Here is a 21,562-nt window from a genome sequence, read left to right as displayed (position 1 = left end):
TAAATTTTGATCTCAGCTACTTCATAGACTTAGCTAATCTTTGATCTCAGACTTAGACAACTATTTGGTGTATTTGGTGACTGCCCTTTAAAAATGTTAAATGAATATTTGCCTATGTAATCAGCAATATGAATATAAACAACAAAAATCTGTTTTCTACAATTCATGTATTAAACTCTATTTTATTTACTCTCTATATCTCTATTCTATGGAAATGCCCTTAAGTTTTAATAAAAAAGTAGTTTGTGTCTATTTTTCTACAATTTTTTACGATTTTTTAAAATCCAAATTTTTGCCCATTTTTTCAAATAATCATATGCTTTTGGTTTGCCAATTTTTTCCTCAAACAATTTTTGTTGCTATGATATAAAGCATCCCAATTGTGGAATATGATGTGATAAGCTTTCTAAAATATTGAATTAACCCTACAAAACTCCTTGCTTCAATCACAATGAAATTCTTGGATCACTTCAAAATGGCTTCCACTTTTACTATTTGGTCGTTAACTTTTGATCTCAGTTACTTCATAGACTCAGCTAATATTTGATATCAGACTTAGACAACTATTTGGTGTATTTGCCATTTGGTGAGTGCCCTCTTAAAAAGTTAACTGAATATTTGCATATGTAATCAGCAATATAAATATAAACAACAAAAAATAATTTTCTACAATTCATGGGTTAAACTCTATTTTAGTTGCTCTTTATATCTCTATGCTATGGAATTGTCCTTAAGTTTTAAAAAAAAATAGTTTCTCTCTTTTTCTACAATTTTTAATGTTTTTTTTAAATCTGATTTTTTGCCGATCTTTTCCTGATTTTTTCAAAAAATCTTATTCTTTTGGTTTGCCGATTTTTTCCCCAAACGATTTTTGCTACTATGGTAACATCTACCGTCCTCACATGCTCTATGTGTGATAAGATTTATATTATTTTATGTTGTATTTTTGTCCACTGAATGTTGTTAGGTTTTCTATATATTGCATAACATTGTATATTGATATTCACTCTCTCCTGGGAGTCCAGCTCCACAGAACTGATGGAAAAGTCTGATGTAACCTGTGTGCTGTAAGATGCAAGCTTCAACTTGTGAGTTTGAAGTCGAGTGAGTAAAAAGGCTATATGTGTTGAATGTAATAAGTCTAAATGTCATTATTGGTAGAGCTCAGACAATATGTAATATTTTGATGTGATCAATACAAGTTTCTAAATTTGTTTCATTTTCTCCTGCTCTCTCTATCCATCATGTGGTATCAGAGCTAAAGGTTTTTGAGTGAAGTATTTGAGAAAGTTTGTCAAGGAGTTAGAAGTATTGGAGAATGTTACGCAATTTGCATCTCAATATTTATGATCGACAATGAAGACAGATCTTTCTCAGATTTGATTGAATTGTTCCAACCTGTGTCACCGCATTCGTGTGTTGAGTCTGCCATTGAATTTTGCTGTGCCCAGCCGCGACTTTGCTCCACGACTTTTCCCTCCCCTTCGTAGTGTTGAGTGTGTCATTGATGTCAAGTCTTGCCAGTTGTTTTATCCGATCTCTGCTGTTGATATTTTGCGATCTGTTTAGTTTGTGGCATGTGGCAGTTGCTTCTGTCCAGTCTGGTCGTATGCTTTAGTTGTTTAGTTTTTGACAAGTCGATGGCTGTAGTTCTCAGAGTTGTTCTCTGTCTCCTGACGAATCTTCAGTGGTTGGTGGAGGTATTTTTTTAACAAAGGAGCTTAACTGATACTGCGAAAAATGACAATTTGAACAGATGGCTTTCGTAGGTGATATTACCTCTGCCATTTTTTTTTGGGTGGACAGCACTTACAGGGCTCTGAGATATATCAGTGGTATTCTCTGCATTGTTTGCATAGACTTTCACTCATGAATGTGAACCGTTTTTTATGTGTAGTCGTTTCTTATCTGAAAGAGTTTTTTTTTTGTGGAGCTGAGTATTCTGAAGTTTATGGGATTCAACTAAGTGTGGAACGTTTTTTATTTGATTCGGCTAAGGTTGTGCCAGTCTTATGTGTGGCGTTTTTAAAAAACAAAACGTTTTTCTGTGATGGAGATTTTTATCGTATATTGCTCTGATGGTCTTCTCTACCTTGAAGGTCGACAACAGTTTTAGATATGCTGTGGTGTCGACTTAAGTCTAGCGTGGTGTTCTTTTTTTAAAATTGTCTTCTCATAAAAACTTTCGAGGGGCAGTTATAGAAGTGGAATGATTAAAAATATTTGACAGAACCTGTCTGCTGGAGTATGAGTATTGTGATATCGAAAGGAGTGTGTGCGTTTTTAAAAAAATAAAATAAAATAATGGTGTGCGTTTGGTGTTGTTGATAGTTTTTTTTGGTGAATTGAACTTGGTGGGGGTTACTGTGAACGAAAGTGTTATTGTGCATAAGAGAGAAAGTTATGTGAGAGGAGTGGGACAGTGTTTTGGAGTTTATTGCATTGTAAGAAGAATGACAGGTTGAGATTATGTCGTGTGAATATAATGGAGCCTGATCTGCTGAAACTGTGATTTCATGTGTATGATTCTCACAATGAAAGTTTCTGATGTTCGTGAATGAAGAACACGTTAAGTAAGGAGATTGTATTGTCATTTGTATGAAAGACAGTTTACGTTTTGAACAGCAAACTGTGATTCAAGCTGACAGAATACATCAAAATGATAAACTGCATTTACCGTGCTGAGTAGAGTTACTTGTATTAAATCAGTATAATGCTCTGAGTGACATTACTTAGCTTTAAGGGGTGTACTCTCTTTTGAGTATAACATAGAGCCTGAAAGTATTTTCAAGTTTCTGATTTTATACTTTGTAAGGTTGGGTAGGAGCCCATTAAGGTTGAAGCCTCAGTGTTGAGTTGGTGCTCATTCAGTGAGTTGTAGCTCACTTTTTGTATCAGGGTTGGTGCCCATTTTTTAAAAAAGATCTTCAATGCCGTGGTTTTTTACCCATAAGGGGTTTTCCACGAGAAAATATGTGAGTTCTCTCTGTGTTATATGTGTTTATCTATTTTAGTTAATGTTTGTTAAATGTTTTAAACTACTGATTCACCCCCCCTCTCAGTAGTTTTGTTTTGTTTTCACGCAGTGCCCTGTCGCCATCGTCGGTCACCTGAGTAAGCCCTCGGATTTTTGTTTTTCGTAATGTTCCTTTAATATTACTTTTAGTTATTAGGATTTTTGTTTCGCATTAAGAATAATGTTCTTTTAATATACTTTGAGTTATTAATATTAAATAGATTTACATTTATTTATTGTTTTAGAATTTTAATGTTATTAAAATTTCATTAAAAATTTAGTATTTAGAAAAGTATTTAGTATATTTAATTTTTTTTTAATCTGTTTATAATGATTTCAAATCTATTTTACAATCTTAAACTATTTTGATAATTTATTAGATATATTGCTTATATTTTTTTTCAAAAATTATATAAAGCGACTTTAATGTCGAATTTTTTGCCTTTGCCGAATTTCATCTGAATTTTGAATTCGAATGCGGTGACTTAGGTTCCAACCTTTCCATTGTCACATCTACCGTCCTACCATGCTTTATGTGTGATAAGATTTATATTATTTTATGTTGTATTTTTGTCCATCGAATGTTGTTAGGTATTCTAGATATTGCATAACATTGTATATTGGTATTCACTCTCTCTTTGGAGTCCAGCTTCGCAAAGCTGAAGGAAAAGTTTGATGTAACCTATGAGCTATACGATGAAAGCTTCAAGTTGTGAGTTTGAAGTCAAGTGAATAAAAAGGCTACATGTGTTGAATGTAATAAGTCTAAATGTCATTAGAGGTAGAGCTTAGACAATATGTAATATTTTGTTGTGATCAATACAAGTTTCTAAATTTGTTTCATTTTCTCCTGCTTTTTCTATCCATCATGTGATATCGGAGTTGAAGGTTAGTGAAGTAATCGAGAAAGTTTTTCAAGGAGTTAGAAGGGTTATTTACAGTCAACAATGGCAGCTCCAAGCACAAGCTTGACAAATCCACAAATTTCATAGTTCAATTGGAAGAATTATGAATACTGGGCAATCACAATGAAGGCGTTGTTTTGTTCACAAGATTAATGGGAGTTTGTAGAGAATGGCTACCTAGAACTAGCAGATGCAGCAGCATATAATGAATTAACTCAAGTAGAGAAAGAAGCGTTGAAGGATAATAGGAAGAAGGATTCAAAAGCTCTCATTTTTATTTTCAAAGGGGTGCACGAGAGTAATTTTCAAAGGTTTGCAGTAGCAACTAAGTCCAAGCAAGCATGTGACATTCTTCAGACAGCCTATCAAGGAATGCCAAAGGAGAATACAGCAAAGTTGCAAATGCAAAGAAGAGATTCTAAACAGTTTACATGAAGGAGTTTGAATAAGTAGATTCATTTTTCACTCATTATTGGACTGGTTACCAAAAGGGCCACAACTCATGGTTAGAGCATCCCAACAACATCATGGAATTTCCTAGGTTTGATCTCTAGTATTTGAAGATTTTAGATGCCAAAGCATAAGTGACAAAAGTTAGGAAGGAAATTAGAATTGGTAGTTGAGATTAAGGGGGCGTGTTGGAAATAATCCCAACTATCTCGATCATATAGTCAATTCTATATCCTCTATGCTCTGTATGCACCATAGATGAAAAACTCGGATTTTGCAATAACTCGGCGAGGCCAAAAAATTTTAAAAACTCGGGACTCGCCAAAACTCGGCAAAAAACTCGGCAAAACTCGGCAACTTTATCGAACATTTGAAAATACATTTTTTTTTAATATATAATTCAAAAACACACATTTACACCAAATTTGTATAACATATATGATTTCCATGATATATAAATCAAATTTTTTTGGTAATACATAGCAACAAATGCAAGTATCATAGCATAAACCAAAAACCAAGTGCAACATATGTATAAGAGTTCAATACATATCAACGTTTCATAGTGACAGTCTCATAGAGTTATAGAGTCATAGACCACAAAACAAGAACCTCTGAAATTCTGATTACATATCAAGTTCAAAGTTTGGTATCAATGAAATTATGAAAATAAGAAATCATAAATTGCGTCTACAACTAAAGCTCAAAATAGATTGTGGCCACTGGGTGGGTGGTGCTGAAGTAGTGGCAACATCCTCAACACTAACAGGTGCCTCTTCTGCATGATCAACCTCCTGCTCCTCCTCACGTGCTGCCACTTCCGCATCCCATTCCTCTCCTGCCCTCTCCAACTCACTCAGCTGCTCATTAGTAAGGAATGGATCCAAATCATTATCAACATCATCAGGAGAAGCAACCCATTCTGCTGCATATGGATCAATGTCATCCAAGTCAAGTGCTTCATGTGAATCTTGCCCTAGCACCTTCTTCTCATGTAATTGAATGTTGTACCGCACATAGACAAGATCATTCAAGCGTTGTTGAGTCAACCTATTGCGCTTTTTTGTGTGGATGTTCTCAAAAACACTCCAGTTGCGCTCACAACCAGAAGCACTACAAGGCTGTGATAATATGTGGATGGCAAGCTTTTGAAGATTAGGCGTTGTGGCACCATAATCTTCCCACCACAAATCTGCAAGGATACAAAATGTGATTTATAACTTGTAAAGATTTCAATAATCTTAAAGAGAGAAATAAATGGTAAAAATTAAACATATGTTTTTTTTTACCTGGTCGTAAGGTGGCTCTCCTACGTTTGCAATCAGGTGAAGAAAACAATTCCCCTAAGGCCTTCTTATAACTCTGCAACTCATCAAGTATCAGGTCTCGAAGGATCTCATCATCAACTAATCTCCGAATGCATGTGTCAAGGCCAATTCTAACCTCTGCATCTGCTTTGAAACTCGGAGAGTAAAAAAACTTGGGATTCAAGAAGTAGGCAGCAGCATGAATATGTTGGTGGAGTTGATGGTTCCACCTCCGATCAATTATGCGCCATATGGGTTCATACTTGGTCTTGTTTGACCCATACAAGTGTTGAATCGCCTCTTTGGCCTTATCCATGGCCTCATATAGATACCCCATGGAGTTATGATCCCCATCCACCATTCGTAGCACCCTCACCAACGGTTCCGACACCTAGATATAAAAAATCTAACAAAATCAGCAGATTGAAATATTAGAAAATTAAATAATAAATCATCAATTAAAGTTTCAAAACTTACATTGATGATCTCCTCCACCATCTTGGCAAAATTAGTATCAAAAATGGCAATCACAACCTTCTCTGCTTCAGGCTTTGTAGCATAAGGACTCCCCAACCATCTTTCACTCACGAACATCCGCTTCAGGTTGGGCAATGTAGCAAGTATGCTCTGCAAGGTGAGGAAATTGGTAGCAAAGCGTGTGACCCCCGACCGCACAAGATCCTTACCTTCAGTGTGTTCTCTCATAAGATTCAGGACCCATGTGTGATTGTAGATGTATTTGGTGATATTCCTTCCATCTTCAACCACTTTCTTTACCCAACTTAGTTTCCCTATGTCCTCAAGGAGCAAGTCAAGACAATGGGCAGCACAAGGGCTCCAAAATAATGTCGGATGTCTAGCCATTAGAAGTTTGCCGGCTGCCACATATGCAGCTGCATTATCAGTCACAACTTGGATGACATTCTGCACTCCCACATCCATCACCACTTCATCCAACATGTTGCACAAGGTCTCCGCATTCTTCACTTCATTGGAGGCATCAATTGATTTTAAAAATACTAACTGTCCTCCTGAAGCAACTAGAAAGTTGATGAGTGTCCTGTTCCTACCATCTGTCCATCCATCAGAAAGAATGGTGCAGCCATTCTTTTCCCAAATAGTCCTTTGCTCTTCCACTAATGCATGAGTGTTTTGGACCTCATCCTGCAATAACGGTCCACTTACCTCGTAACGGCTTGGGGATTTGAACCCCTTACCTGCCACAGTCAACGTGGTGACCAATTGGTCCCAAGATGGACTAGAAATAGCATTGAATGGAACATCGTTGTAGATAAAAAATCTAGCACACGCCACCTTGGCTTGTTGGTGAGCCTCTTTATTCCATGCAGTGCCAAGCAATCCAGGTTGTGCACCAGGAGTGTTACGTGGAATAAAGAAGTTTTCCATGTTGCTGTCCAAAGTTCCCTTTGCTCGTATCCGTGGCCCAAGGGAAGAACCAGATGTCCCCACATCTGTATGTGACCCCATGGAACTCAAATCTGCCCTTGGGGCTGCCATTGCCTCTGCTGTTCTCTTTTTTGTTGCCTTCCTTTGATCATATGCTTCAAGCGTTGCTATTGCATCTCTCGTAGCCTCTTCAGTACATTCCGTACAGCTTGTGGTATCTCGGCATTGAATTTTTGCAAGGTGATATTTGAACCTATTAATGCCACCTTTTACAATTTTTTTGCAATGGTTGCAAAAAACATCTCCTCGTTTTGGACCTGGTCTCCCATGTTTCCAACAAGGGTCTCTCTTTTTGCCACCAACTTTAACTGTAGAAGCTGAATCCATTTTCTTTCAAAAAGATGTGGAAAAGAACCTAGCAAAAGAGAGGCAACATTTAGAGATAAATAACATTGTTACCAAAAAAAATCACAAACATCCAAAAATTACAATGACTGTATAACTGTATTTTATTTACAGTCAAAATAGATGACTCTCTAAAATTAAAATTTTTAATTGGTTGTGTATTTTTTTAAGTTTTTAACTTCAAATTTAAATTTAAATGAAATACTTTAATACACATTGACATTACACAGTTGACAGTCATTTCAAATGACTATGAGTATTTCACAATTGACTGTGTAATACACAGTCATTAATTACAATGTACATTAATGATTAATGTATTACACAGTCATCAGTCATTTGAAAATGACTATGTATTACACAGTCATTTCAAAATTTCAAATGACCGTGTATTACACAGTCATCAGTCATTTGAAAATGACTGTGTATTACACAGTCATCAGTCATTTGAAATTTTGAAATGACTGTAATGACTGTGTATTACACAGTCATTTGAAAATGACCGTGTATTACACAGTCATTTGAAAATGACCGTGTAATACACAGTCATTTCTCATTTGAAATGACTGTAATGACTGTGTATTACACAGTCATTTGAAAATGACTGTGTAATACACAGTCATTTGGAAATGACTGTGTATTACACAGTCATTTCAAATGACTGATGACTGTGTAATACACAGTCATTTGAAAATGAATGTGTATTACACAGTCATTTGAAATGACTGTGACTGTGTAATACACAGTCATTTGAAATGACTGTGACTGTGTAATGATGACTGTGTAATACACAGTCATTTGAAAATTTGAAATGACTGTGTATTACACAGTCATTTGAAAATTGAAATGACTGTGATTGTGTAATGATGACTGTGTAATACACAGTCATTTGAAAATTTGAAATGACTGTGTATTACACAGTCATTTGAAATGACTGTGACTGTGTAATACACAGTCATTTTCAAATGACTGTGTATTACACAGTCATTTCAAATGACTGATGACTGTGTAATACACAGTCATTTGAAATGACTGTAAATTGTAATTACTAATTACTAATGATTGTGTATTACACAGTCATTTGAAATGACTGTGACTGTGTAATACACAGTCATTTGAAATGACTAAGACTGTGTAATACACAGTCATTTTCAAATGACTGCGTATTACACAGTCTTAGTCATTCGAAATAAAACAATACAAAAAGATACTTGGTTGTGTGTGCAAATGCAAACAATACAGTCATTTTGACTGTGTAATACACAGTCATTTCAAATGACTGTGTATTACACAGTCAAAATGACTGTGTATTCGAAATAAAACAATACAAAAAGATACCTGGTCGTGCGTGCAAATGCAAACAATACAGTCATTTTGACTGTGTAATACACAGTCATTTCAAATGACTGTGTATTACACAGTCAAAATGACTGTGTATTCGAAATAAAACAATACAAAAAGATACCTGGTCGTGCGTGCAAATGCAAACAATACAGTCATTTTGACTGTGTATTCGAAATGAAACAATACAAAAAGATACCTGGTCGTGCGTGCAAATGCAAACCCTATGCAAATCGCGTGGCGTTTTTTGCCTTCCGGAGTCGCGCGAGCCGCGAAATGGAATAAAGACTTCGGTTTTTTTTTTGCCTGCGACTTAAGTCGCGTTTTTCTCGCATTTTGTGCCGCGTTTCGGGCGGGTTTTGGCCATTAACGGCGATTATTTGCCAAAAAAATCGCGGCGAGTATATAAAAAAATCGCCCCGAGTATTTCCGCGATTAACTCGCGCGGGATTATGGATCGCGATTACTCGCGAGTTTTTGAATTGCTCGCCGAGTTTTTCATCTATGGTATGCACATTAATATTTGTCAGGAGCTTCTCTCTATTTCAAAGCCTTTGTATTCCATATCTGCATTCTGCATCTCAATATTTATGATCAGTAATGAGGACAGATCTTTCTTGGATTTGAATGAACTGTTCCAATCTGTCCATTTTCACATCTACCACCCTCACATGCTTTATGGGTGATAAGATCTATATTATTTTATGTTGTATTTTTGTCCATTGAATGTTATTAGGTTTTCTATATATTGCATAACATTGTATATTGGTATTCACTCTCTCTTGGGCGTGCAGCTCCTCAGAGCTGAAGGAAAAGTCCGATGTAACTTGTGAGCTGTAAGATTAAACTTTAAAGCTTCAAGATGTGACTTTGAAGTCGAGTGAGTAAAAAAGGCTATATGTGTTGAATGTAATAAGTCTAAATGTCATTAGAGCTAGAGCTCAGACAATATGTAATATTTTGTTGTGATCAATACAAATTTCTAAATCTGTTTCATTTTCTCCTGCTCTCTCTATCCATCACGTATTATCGGAGCTGAAGGTTATTGAGTGAAGTATTTGAGAAAGTTTTTCAAGGAGTTAGAAGGGTTATTCACAGTCAACAATGGCAGCTCCAAGCACAAGCATTACAAATCCACAAATTCCACAGTTCAATGGGAAGAATTATGATTAATGGGCAATCACAATGAAGACATTGTTTTGTTCACAAGATTTGTGGGAGTTTGTAGAGAATGGCTACCCAAAACTAGCAGATGCAGCAGCTTAAAATGCATTAACTCAAGCAGAGACATGTATTGAAGGATAATAGGAAGAAGGATTCAAAAGATCTATTTTTTATTTTCCAAGGGGTGCATGAGAGTATTTTTCTAAGGTTTGCAGCAGCAACTAAGTCCAAACAAGCATAGGATATTCTTCAGACAGCCTGTCAAGGAATAGCAAATGTGAACAGAAAAGTTGCAAATGCTAAGAAGAGATTTTAAACAATTTACGCGTAGTCTGAATAAGTAGATTCATTTTTCACTCATTATTGGACTGATTATCAAAAGGGCCACATCTCATGGTTAGAGCAGCCCAGCAGCATCATGGAATTTCCTAAGTTTGATCTCTATTATTTGAAGATTTTAGATGCCTACGCATCAGTGAAAGAATTCAAGAAGGAAATTAGAATTGGTAGTTGAGATTAAGGGGGGGAAGGTGTTGGAAATAATCCCAACTACCTCCACCGTATAGTCAATTCTGTATACTCCATCCTCCGTATGCACATTAATTTATTTCAGGAGCTTCTCTCAATTCCAAAGCCTTAGTATTCCATATCTGCAGTCTGCATCTCAATATTAATGATCAGTAATGAAGACAGATCTTTCTTGGATTTGAACGAATTGTTCCAACCTGTCCATTGTCACATCTACCATCCTCACACGCTTTATGGGTGATAAGATCTATATTATTTTATGTTGTATTTTTGTCAGCTGAATGTTATTAGGTTTTCTATATATTGCATTACATTGTATATTGGTATTCACTCTCTCTTGGGAGTTCAGCTCTGCAGGGCTGAAGGAAAAGTCTGATGTAACCTGTGAGCTGTAAGATGAAAGCTTCAAGGTGTGAGTTTGAAGTCGAGTGAGTAAAGAGGCTATATGTGTTGAATGTAATAAGTCTAAATGTCAGTAGAGCTAGAGCTCAGACAGAGCTCAGACAATATGTTATATTTTGTTGTGATCAATACAAGTTTCTAAATCTGTTTCATTTTCTCCTGCTCTCTCTGTCCATCAAGTCTATTATGATAATGGTTCTGGGTATTGTCTTAGAAAGCCTTCCTACGCTGGGCAGTCATGATGGAGTGTTATTGCAGCATTATTCTTTAAAAAAAAATAAAAATCGCCCTTATAGGTAGTGCTGACTTTCTGCTCACGTGGGAATTATATCTTAGCATTTTAGGGGGTGGTTGATGCATATTCCCTTTGTGGATTGTTTGCTCAGTCTTCCCTTCAATGCTACAGCTTGTTTTTTGGGAATTTAGACCTTGAAGGAGTTTAGGTGCCAGATGTGGAGTTTGGAGGCTACTGGGCATTGGTTTGGGGATTCCATGGAGGAAATTCATGTTGCAGATCATAGTGAGAGGGGCTGTTTGCAGATTGTGTGGTGATTAGGGTGTTATTTAATCATTTGGAGCAAATCAGCCTGTGTATGCATGCCCAGAAAATGCTACAAGAGCATTCTTGATGACTGCAATGTATTTCTAATGTCTGCTACAGAGCATTTCAGCTAGTATTTTCCCCTTTGAGCGTCATATGGTGATCAATTCCCACTTGAAAGAAGAACTGAAGCTAAATTGCTGTCCTGGAGTGAGTGGTTTCTTGCTGCTGTTCGCAAACTGCACTTAATAGAGAGCATTTTCTGATCTGCAATCTACAGGGTGACTGATTTGAGGTACTTTGGGTGCATTATGGCTATTTGTTTGATATTAAGTCAATTCTGTTTTGCATTTTTCATTTTCCAAAATGAACATGTTACAAGCATTGTCTTTGGATCTATGAATCGATGGCAAATTATCTCTGTTTCAAAACACATCAGCATTGAACCTACACACTTGGTCAAACACTTTTCCTTTGAGTGACTTATTTTCAAAAAGAAGTTTGGGGTCGAACACCATATCTAGTTTGAAGGTGACAATGCAATTGACACTCAATGGTACCATGTTTTTTGAGTGGAGTATTTCAGCGATTTGCTTTTGATGAAGACTGCATAAGGTTTTTTGGGCGCCTCAATGGCATCATGTACAATTTGCTCAAACTTGTTTTGTGCTACAATTAAGGTGCGTTTGACATCTGGGGGAGATGGATCAATGCTCTCTAAGATATGAAACCTTGTTTCATGGTTTGGAAGTACTACAAACCATGAAACATGAATTCATGTTTTTGCAAGCCATGAAAATGGACTTGGTGGCATCATTGGTGTTATACTTGGAGAATTCTCTTGGACTATTGGCACAACAAAGTTCATGTTTTTATTTTAATCAAAAGTAATGTACTTAAAAATATTACAATATATATATATGTGCTATTTGATTCTATTTGATTTCGTTGGTGTAATATTTTGATTTTGTAGGTCTACTTAAGATATTAGGAATATTAATTATTCATTCCTATTAGATAATAATGACATGTACACCTTGACTTGAGGTACCCAAGAGCCACCCACTACCTTGTCCATGGATGGAAAACCTTAAGAATACTCACATTTTTTTTCAGTTGGATGAGTAAACACAAGTTTAACTCACGAGTCTCTAAAACTTGGCAGGTTTCACACAATTCTGAGGTAAAAAATTGTGACATAGGATTAAAATGTGCCGAAGTGGGTTAAAATGCATTGAGGAAGGGTAAAACACGTTGGGATAGGTTACAACGTGGGTTAAAATGTGTATTCCATAGGGACTTCTTCTTTAAAATTTTAAAACCCTACTTTCACACCTCCATTGAACTCTGACTTTTGTCAAGACTTTGTCAAGTTTTTTCCCTCTTGAAAATTTTGGGCTTGCTGAGTGCTCTCCGAGTCTGAGTCTACGAATTATGACCTTATCAATCCTTCATTAAGAGTAGTTAATCTTTGTTTAGTCAAGACCACCCGTGTCTTAGTCATATAGAATCAACCAATCTATAGATTGGTAGTTCATTTTTTTGATCTCTTAGACTTGTTGTAGGTGAGAGGCATATGTATCTTCAAGATGAGGAGACAATTTTTGGGACTTCACCAATACTGGTTATACAAGCATGTGCTAACATTTTCTCACCATCATTACTTGCTTCCATTGAGTTTAGTTTTGCTTCAATGGAGGCTTCTAGAGATTCAATGTAATAGGACCATCTTGGTCTTCTAGATGTGGTTCTTTGGAATGGGTATTTGATAGATCTCTCTTTTGTTTTGTGATTGCTGTAGCATATATTTGCATGACACTATCGAGGATAACTTTTCATATTTATTTTATGGTCTTTTATTGTATATTTGGAGAACACTATCGAGGTCACTTGTATCCTCTTGATGGCTGGTTCTATAGTAGCTATTGTTCCTCATCTTTGGTTACTATTATTTAGAGTTTGCATAGTGTTTGGAGTTGTCACCATCGTCAATTAGGCTTGGGACTCTTGATTAGATAGTGACACCTTTCAACATTGACTTGTAGATAAATGAGCGATTTCTAGAGATCTTCATTTTGTTTTTTCTTCCCTTGTATTTATACTGAAATGGGAAGATCTCCTACATTCTCTAATGTGTTTACTTTTTCCTAAGGGAAGGAATGTTGTTTGATGCACGTGGATCTTCTTCAACTTGTCATATCATCATTCCACTATTATTGTATGAGGCATCACATTTAGTGAATGGTAGCTATTTAGTGTCTCTCTTTTGGTGAGGGATGGGTTCTTTTTTCTCTCTTCGAGGGGGATTATCATTGTACATGGGTTCCTAATATTGCTTGTTTTGCTAGGACCCTTTTTTACTTCATTTTCCTCCTAGGTTGCACTTTTGAGGGTGTTGGTGTAATATCGCACCTATTAATTAGTTTACTTATAGATCATTAGGAATATATAATTATTCTCTACTACGTAGCTAATAATGACATGTATACTTTTACTCAAGAGACACAAGTGCCACCACCACCTTATCAATCTATGCTCAATAGTAGTTAGGTACCTCCTTTGTTCATTCATAATTACACATCTTAGTTGTATCGAGTTAATTGATCCATTGACTGGTGGTTCAACTCTTGACCTTTAGTTAGATTTAGTTATCTCCTAGTTGGATTGAGTTAACTCACCTTTTGATTGGGAGTGATTGTGAGCTTACACATGACCTCTCAGACATGTCATCTCCATGATTTGTGCATTGAAGAGGCGGATATATATTTGTATTCTATCCTTTGTATCACATCTTTTCTTATCCTGAGTATGGAATGGCTGTTATTTGCATTTTACATAATTTGTTTGTTTTCTTGCAGATTTCCCAACTTGCCTTCATTTATCCAAATCTAGGCTTGTGTTGGATTTTTTCATTGAATCTAAATTTTACATGATGAGATGCACAACTGTGCTTAGTTATGTAGAACCATACATAAACGTTTGCATCAAGTTAAAATCTAACTGGTTTAAGGAAAAACTCTCTTATTGGGTATTTAGAAGTGACACTATTGGGCCTTTGTCATTTGCAAAGGTATTATGATTCTCGTGATTTGGTAAGATTGTTTGAATCCATTGCAAATGATTGATTCATACTTACCTCTGTTGAAGATATTTGAGAACACAACAACCCAATTCATGTCTCAATAACTTGTGCTTCAGATTTGGATAGGCTAATATTTACTTGGCTCATATTTGAGCTTCACCTACACAAAATTAATAGAACAACGAAGAGGACACGGGGATGGATAATATGTAACTTTTTAATATGTGCATGGTATGAATATAAATTAAAAAAGGCATTTATGCCCATGTTCTCAAACATTTATGCTTCCTTACCTACTCATCTCATCTTTAAAATACATAGTCCTCCTCACATATAACCATGATTAACAAATTGTAACAAGTTCACTCCAAGTAAACATAATCAACATAATTAATAAATTTCTAGTGGTTTTTAGGATTGTAAACTGACCATTGTTATTTATGCCTAAAAAATTACATGGTTGAGTGAAATTTAAAATATGGTCTTTTAGATCCAGTATATTATTTTTACCAGTTGCAGGAGCGTATAATAGACTTGTGACATGCATGTTACGGCACTTGAGGGGATGTGTATGAATTACTTTGTTCCTTTTCCTCCAAAGCTGAAACTGACCATTATTATTTGTGTAAAAATCTACTTTGATGAGGGATTCAAATTCAATATACATGTGCCTACAACAGAACTTATGGCCATTTATTTAACTGCTACCTCAAATTTCTTTTAACATATATTTATATTTTAACCCCTATTTGATGGTTATTCTTAAGGTTTATATCTTTGCCTTGTATGACTTAAAAGTAAAATTTGTTACACATTGGTCTTTATAAGGAGTTTTATGTGAGATTGCATTATTTTGAAAATGAATTAAAATTTGAAAAATAGAGTTTGTTAGAGTCTATACTAGGGTGTATTTGATCATTTCATTTGAATTTTAACAGAAATTAATTGGAGATATTTATATTATTTAACTATTTATTTTTCTATAACTTAATTTACAAAGAAGAAAACAACCACTTATTAACATTTTTAAATTACGTTAAAAAATAAAAATAAAAATACTTACAAATATTTCCTTTTTAAAATCTAATTTGTAGACTAATAATTCTTCATACCTTGCCGATTTCAATGCAGGGAGGCAATGCTTGCAGCTGTTCCAGTATTAGAGAAACCTTATATTAAAGTTCCAAAAATTCTCAAGGATAACATCGAGTAGCTTATTCTGAATAATGTATTTTGTTGAATTTCTATATGTATAGAAATCTTTTGCTGTCATGCTGTATCTTTAGTTTTTTAAAATATCTTTTGCTGTCATGTTGAAAATTTATATATTTGAACATGCTAGTAGTTTGGTTAAACTGTTTGCTTTGGATATTAAAATATAATATATCAACTAAAATATAGAAATATATGTAATATATTTTTTTAGGAGAAAAAAATATTTAATGTTTTTTAATCAGATAAACAGGGATTTTGGAAGGGTCCAACCTTTGTACAAAGAGAAAATAATCAAGAAGCCGAGTAAGACACCAAAACACAACGGAGAAGAGTAATTATGACACTACAAAAGATAAGGCATTACAAAACTTACAATAAACCAACTAAAAGTTAGGGTAATTTGAAATTTTATTTTCCATAGATTTTTTACTTTACCATGTACCAGGAGCTTTATCCCCTAAGCTCTTTTTCTTGTAACAAGGAGCATTCATAAGACCACAAGTAGATCCCTCATCCAACCTAAAAGCTTTAAAAGAGGTATCCATCGATATACAATTAGGAGATTTCCTTCAATAACTCCTCAACGGTAGCAATAGGCTTCTCAATGGTAGTAGGCATTTGTTTCTTTTTTCCTCGAAATGAAATGATTTTTCTTTGCTTAATCAAGTAGTAGTAGTGTAGTCCACTTTACCACAAGGATGAAAAATAAAGGAGAGCCTTGAAATTCAAATTGTTGCACCCAATCATCATATTTTGAAGATAAGGTAATTCAAGTAAGGAGTACCTTGTTCTTCTCCACGAACATTATGGAAAAATAAATTAATAGTGTTATAATAATTAACTATATAATAAGTATTATTTGCATCATTACATTAATGTTGTTAAAGATACAAAAGAAAAGACATGTTGCAATGATGTTAGTGCAACAATGTTTTGATGTGATAATAACTCTATATATCATAAAATTGAAATATATTACAAAATAAGCTATTAAAATTACTAGTTACAATAATTAACAATATGATAGGTATTTTTTACAACATTAAATGTTGTTAAATATACAAAAGAAAACAAGATATGTTGGAGCGTTCTAGTTGTTAGTGTGATGTTATGATAGGATAATATGAACTTGCAATTTTGAATGAGCTATCATCTTGAGTAAATAAATTTGTTTGAATTGAAATAAAACTAGTTAGAAGTGTAATAGATTTATATAAGAAAACAATTAGAGTTGTGAAAATACAATATAAATGAATGTTTTTGATTATTGAAAGTAGAAAAACAAGGGTGTTGATTGTGTATACAGGCAATTCGTAGGCGGTTTAAAAGGAAGGCACAAAACAAGGGTGCTGACCCTATACAAGCTCAGGTCAAACACGCCATTAACAACAGGTTAGAAGACCATTGTTAAAGTCTTGCCAAACCAACAACACAATGGTGGAGAGCTAGGAACCCATCTCAAGAGGGGAGAATCACCCACAACTTGACATAGAAGAGTTTGGGGTTGGGGGAGACTTACCTTTACGCCTATGATAAACAACAATCCAGATATACTATTATTAGGAACATCATTGCAAGTGGGATCAAGTAGGGAAAGAGTGTTCATCAACACATGGAGTAGACTTAGTAGAAGCATATCGTTGTTGCAACATGAGTAGAAACGTCAAGGCCTGAGGAGGCCACACCAATAGGAACCAAGGGGGTAGTAGAAGTCACAACAATAGTAAGAGGCACAACCTCATCCTAGGAGTCATCATCATCATCATGAGAAGAGTCATCGGAATCAAGAGCCTTGACAGTCAAATTTAAATGAATGCTATTTCTATCTTTAAACTAGCTTTCTTTTTCTTTTCTTTTAAACTATGTGAATACACATCATAGTAGGTTGTATGTTTTCTTTTCCAAAATCACTGTTGTGTTTAGTAGTAATACTATGGAATGTAATTTAAAGAGTTATTGAGCTTTTGCTAATTGTTAGAATGTGTATTCGTAGTTTTTATCATTTTTTTCAAAGAGTTGTTAGCAATGTCATATTGAGTTTGAGTTCATGTAGTAGGAGCAGGTCTTACTGAACCACAATCAAATATATAGTAAGTGGGTTTACAATGTTCTTTATACTCATGTAGGTTGATTTGTGGGGGGCCTCTATGATGTTGACCATGCTAAAATTGGTCTTATAATGACCTTTACTATTATAATGCTCTTGTTCAGTGTAATGGAGTTGTTGCTCAACTACATCTTGGAACTCAAGAAGACACAACTTTGATAACTAATCATGGGGAAAACAATGGTAGGCTAGAATCATGTTGGATTCACGATCAAACTATAGGTGGCTTTGGCCAATTGACAACAATAGGAAACTCTTATATTCTTGGCTTTGCTCGAGCCAAGGGAGGAGTTGTAAATTTTTGTAGAATAAATGAAAACAAATTGACTATACACTTACATAGCTTGTATGCATAAGAACACTCAAAAAATTTGCCTCTAAATATCCTTAATACTTGGCTTAGTAGTCTTTTAGATCATAGATATGTCAATAATGGAGATTAATAAATAGGTTGTGATATAACTAACATGTAAATTTTGTTAGTATCGCCATATAAAATCTTATGGTTTTTACTTCTCATAGCTTCGGACATAGAAACATGCATAACTCCAAAAAATTGACACCAGTGTAAGGCTCTCAAGAGATGTAGCAAAGACATGTTACATTGAGTTAAAATAAATTATGAATAATTTATCAAGACTTCAAATAGATGATTTATCATTTAAAAGTTTGATTAAATGGATTAGAATAGGACCAATGTCTTGATCCATGAGCAATAGAGTTAAACCATAAAGCAATGAGAACATATGTATCTAAATAGAGTTAGAACATATTACAATAATTTCATATTGGATATTGCCATTTTAGTTGCATTGTCACTCTAATATATAAATTCAAAGACTCAAGATTTTAACCTAACCAAACACTCTAATTGAAATAAACAGACAACTGCATATGTTATTGATGGAAAGATTTTACTTTTGCTCTAATAACTAAATAGGAACAAAAGCTAGTAAATATAGCTTTAGAGATTTTCCACACCCCCTTATATTAGCAAACTTGTACAAGACATTTAGATCATGCGGAGATGAATTTTGTTTGCAAGAACTTTCTTTTGATTTATAAAATAAAGAATCATGCATTGTCGGAAGACAAAATTAAAATTTGGAACGATAGAACAAACTAAGATCAAAGGATATTGTGATAAATTTAGACTAGATATCATGTTTACTTAGTGTATCAATGTGATTGGCAAAGAGAGAACTTGAATTTATACACATTATATCTATCTTGATTTCATACCCAACCAACACATACACATCTACATCTTTGTCATTCTTTTGTAACAAGAAGAATCAAATCCACAAACTACTTTTTCCACTTCCATTTTGTTAAGATTTGAGATAACATAAAGTATTGTTGCATACAATAAAGATGTAGAAGGTGAAATAAAGAATTAAACAATGAAACGAGTCCACATTTTATATATAAACGACTCAAATTGAGCTTAAAGTGGTAGTGTGCTCAAGTTGATAGACCTTGCAAAAGATCTCTCCACATCTCTTGTTGTACATCAAGGGTGTGGATGTGGTCATTATTGTGTGATTGATGTAGGGATGCTTTCTAAAACAACATCAAAGACATTTGATGGTTGAGATTATCTTAATTTGATAAAGAGGTGTTGAATGAAAGTTCTCACACATGGGTGAGAGGTACCATGAGGATGCGAGGTTATGACATGTGATTGCTCTCATATGTGTGAGAATGATATAAGGACATGTGCCTTGACAAGGGGATCTCACACATGCGAGAGTAACACATAAAAATGGAGGGTGTATACGATTTAGGAGAAATGGATGGCTATGATTGATAAGGATTTTTTGAGAAATAGGATTAATGTGAAAAATGCTTAATTAGATTAATCATTCTTTGACTTGAGCATGTAGATTAATTAGTTAACTAATTGGTTTTAGTCAACTAATTATTTGAGGGGAATTTCAAGAGAATGTTTTTTTTTTGATAAAATGGGTATGAATGCTAAACTTACTTAAATAAATGTGAATTTATTTAATTAAGGGAAGACTATAGAGGAGATGCAGATACATGATAAATTAATTAAATAAATTATTTGTATTTACTTAATCAATGTTTCAATGACGATTGAGAAGGTCAATGAATTAAGTGGCTTTGTTTAATTAATGCTAGAAAGGTTATGAAATTGAATGTGGTCAAGTGTGGATGATTTAACTATTCACTTCCACATTTGGATCAACACATTGTAAATTACTTCACAAGCACTTTTTATTTAAAACCATAGATATTGATTTTCACTTTGTTCCATAAAAGAAAGTATGCCTGGGGCCTTCATCACCCCCTTGGCAAATATGTCAACCCTCATACTTTACTCATACTACTTGGGCCCATACTTTAATCATTTTCCATTTGAGCCCTTTCTAGGCTTATTTCTATTTGCTTTCACTTTTCCCCTTATTTCTCCTCTCCGCATGTAATTTCACCCTTCTTAAGCCTTATTTCTTATCTTTATGTATCATCTTCTCTCTCATATGTGATCCTACACCTTCAACCTATGCACATTTTCATTTCAATGTTGGTTTCTCCAAAAATTAAAATTCTTTTATCCTCTCTCATGATTGCCTTATCCTTTCATTGTTTCTTCCATAACTCAGATATTTGAACTCTAAATGAGTTGAAACCACCTCCAATCAATTATCTTATTTCCATCCTCTTTCCCTCTAGTTTTAATCTCATCTTACATGGAATATGGAGGAAATGTAGCCCTACCTTTGTATTGATGCATTTTTTCTATTTTCTCTTGGCTACAAAAACTTAATGACAACTAGCCTAGGTTGACTAACCTCATTTCAAATTGTTTCCACTCAAAATGATGTAATTTGGCCTTAAAAATTCTATAAAAGAATGCTCTTTTGTCTAACTTTATACAACCTATGCATTGCATACATACTTCACTCATAGCATACAAGCAATTGTTCTTGCAATATTGGAGCATTGGAATCTTGGAGCGTTAATATAATCATATACTATTGTATCATTATCGTGAAGCTTTGAAGCCCATCTATGAAATGCTTTGGAGCCATGAAATGAGTTTTAAGTGGTCTGGCTCTCTTGGTGAAATGAAATATTTTCTTAACCCACATCTGATGTTCTATAACCCGATCAACCAATTTATCTCTTTCTTCTTCAATCCGCATTAAATTCATAATCCTCTTCTCCAGAAAATTTTGAAAATATGCATCTTCAATAACTATTTGTAACTTTGAAGCCACAAGTTCTAAGGGAAGTGACACTTGAGCCCCCATGCCATATACTAGTTCAAAAGGTGACATCCCTATGGCTCTTTTTGGAGATGTGCGATCCGCCCAAAGAGCTTCATACAATCTTTTGTGCCAGTCTTTGAAGTTTTCACTCACCAACTTCTTCATAATATTGATTAGATTTTTATTGCTTGACTCCGCTTGGTCGTTACCTTGAGGGTAATAATTTGAAGAGTGAGCAAGAGATATCCCATGATCATAACAAAATAATGAAATCTCAGTAGAAGAGAAGTTGGTTGCATTATCAGCCACAATTTTCTGAGGAACCCCAAAACGAACTAGAATATTTTCATTAAGAAAATTACAGACAACCTCACAAGTTGTCTTCCACACCGGAATAGCTTTGACCCATTTGGTGAAGTAATCTATGGCCGTTAGTATGTGTGTATGTCCGACACT

General features: G+C 34.7%; 1 protein-coding gene across 1 annotated transcript in view; it reads left to right on the top strand.

Annotated features, from left to right (window-relative positions):
• The window catches only part of LOC131075710 (glutamyl-tRNA(Gln) amidotransferase subunit C, chloroplastic/mitochondrial), a 110,385-nt gene extending 94,501 nt beyond the window's left edge, over window positions 1–15,884 (top strand). The window contains exon 5 of the mRNA XM_058012581.2: window positions 15,680–15,884. Within this exon, the coding sequence (XP_057868564.2) occupies window positions 15,680–15,761 (82 nt within the window). The 3' untranslated portion in view covers window positions 15,762–15,884. The remainder of the gene's footprint in view (window positions 1–15,679) is intronic.
• The last annotated feature ends 5,678 nt before the right edge of the window (window positions 15,885–21,562 follow it).

Source organism: Cryptomeria japonica, chromosome 9 (genome assembly GCF_030272615.1).
Source record: "Cryptomeria japonica chromosome 9, Sugi_1.0, whole genome shotgun sequence".
Taxonomy (NCBI): domain Eukaryota; kingdom Viridiplantae; phylum Streptophyta; class Pinopsida; order Cupressales; family Cupressaceae; genus Cryptomeria; species Cryptomeria japonica.
This window is presented reverse-complemented; position numbering and strand designations above follow the sequence as displayed.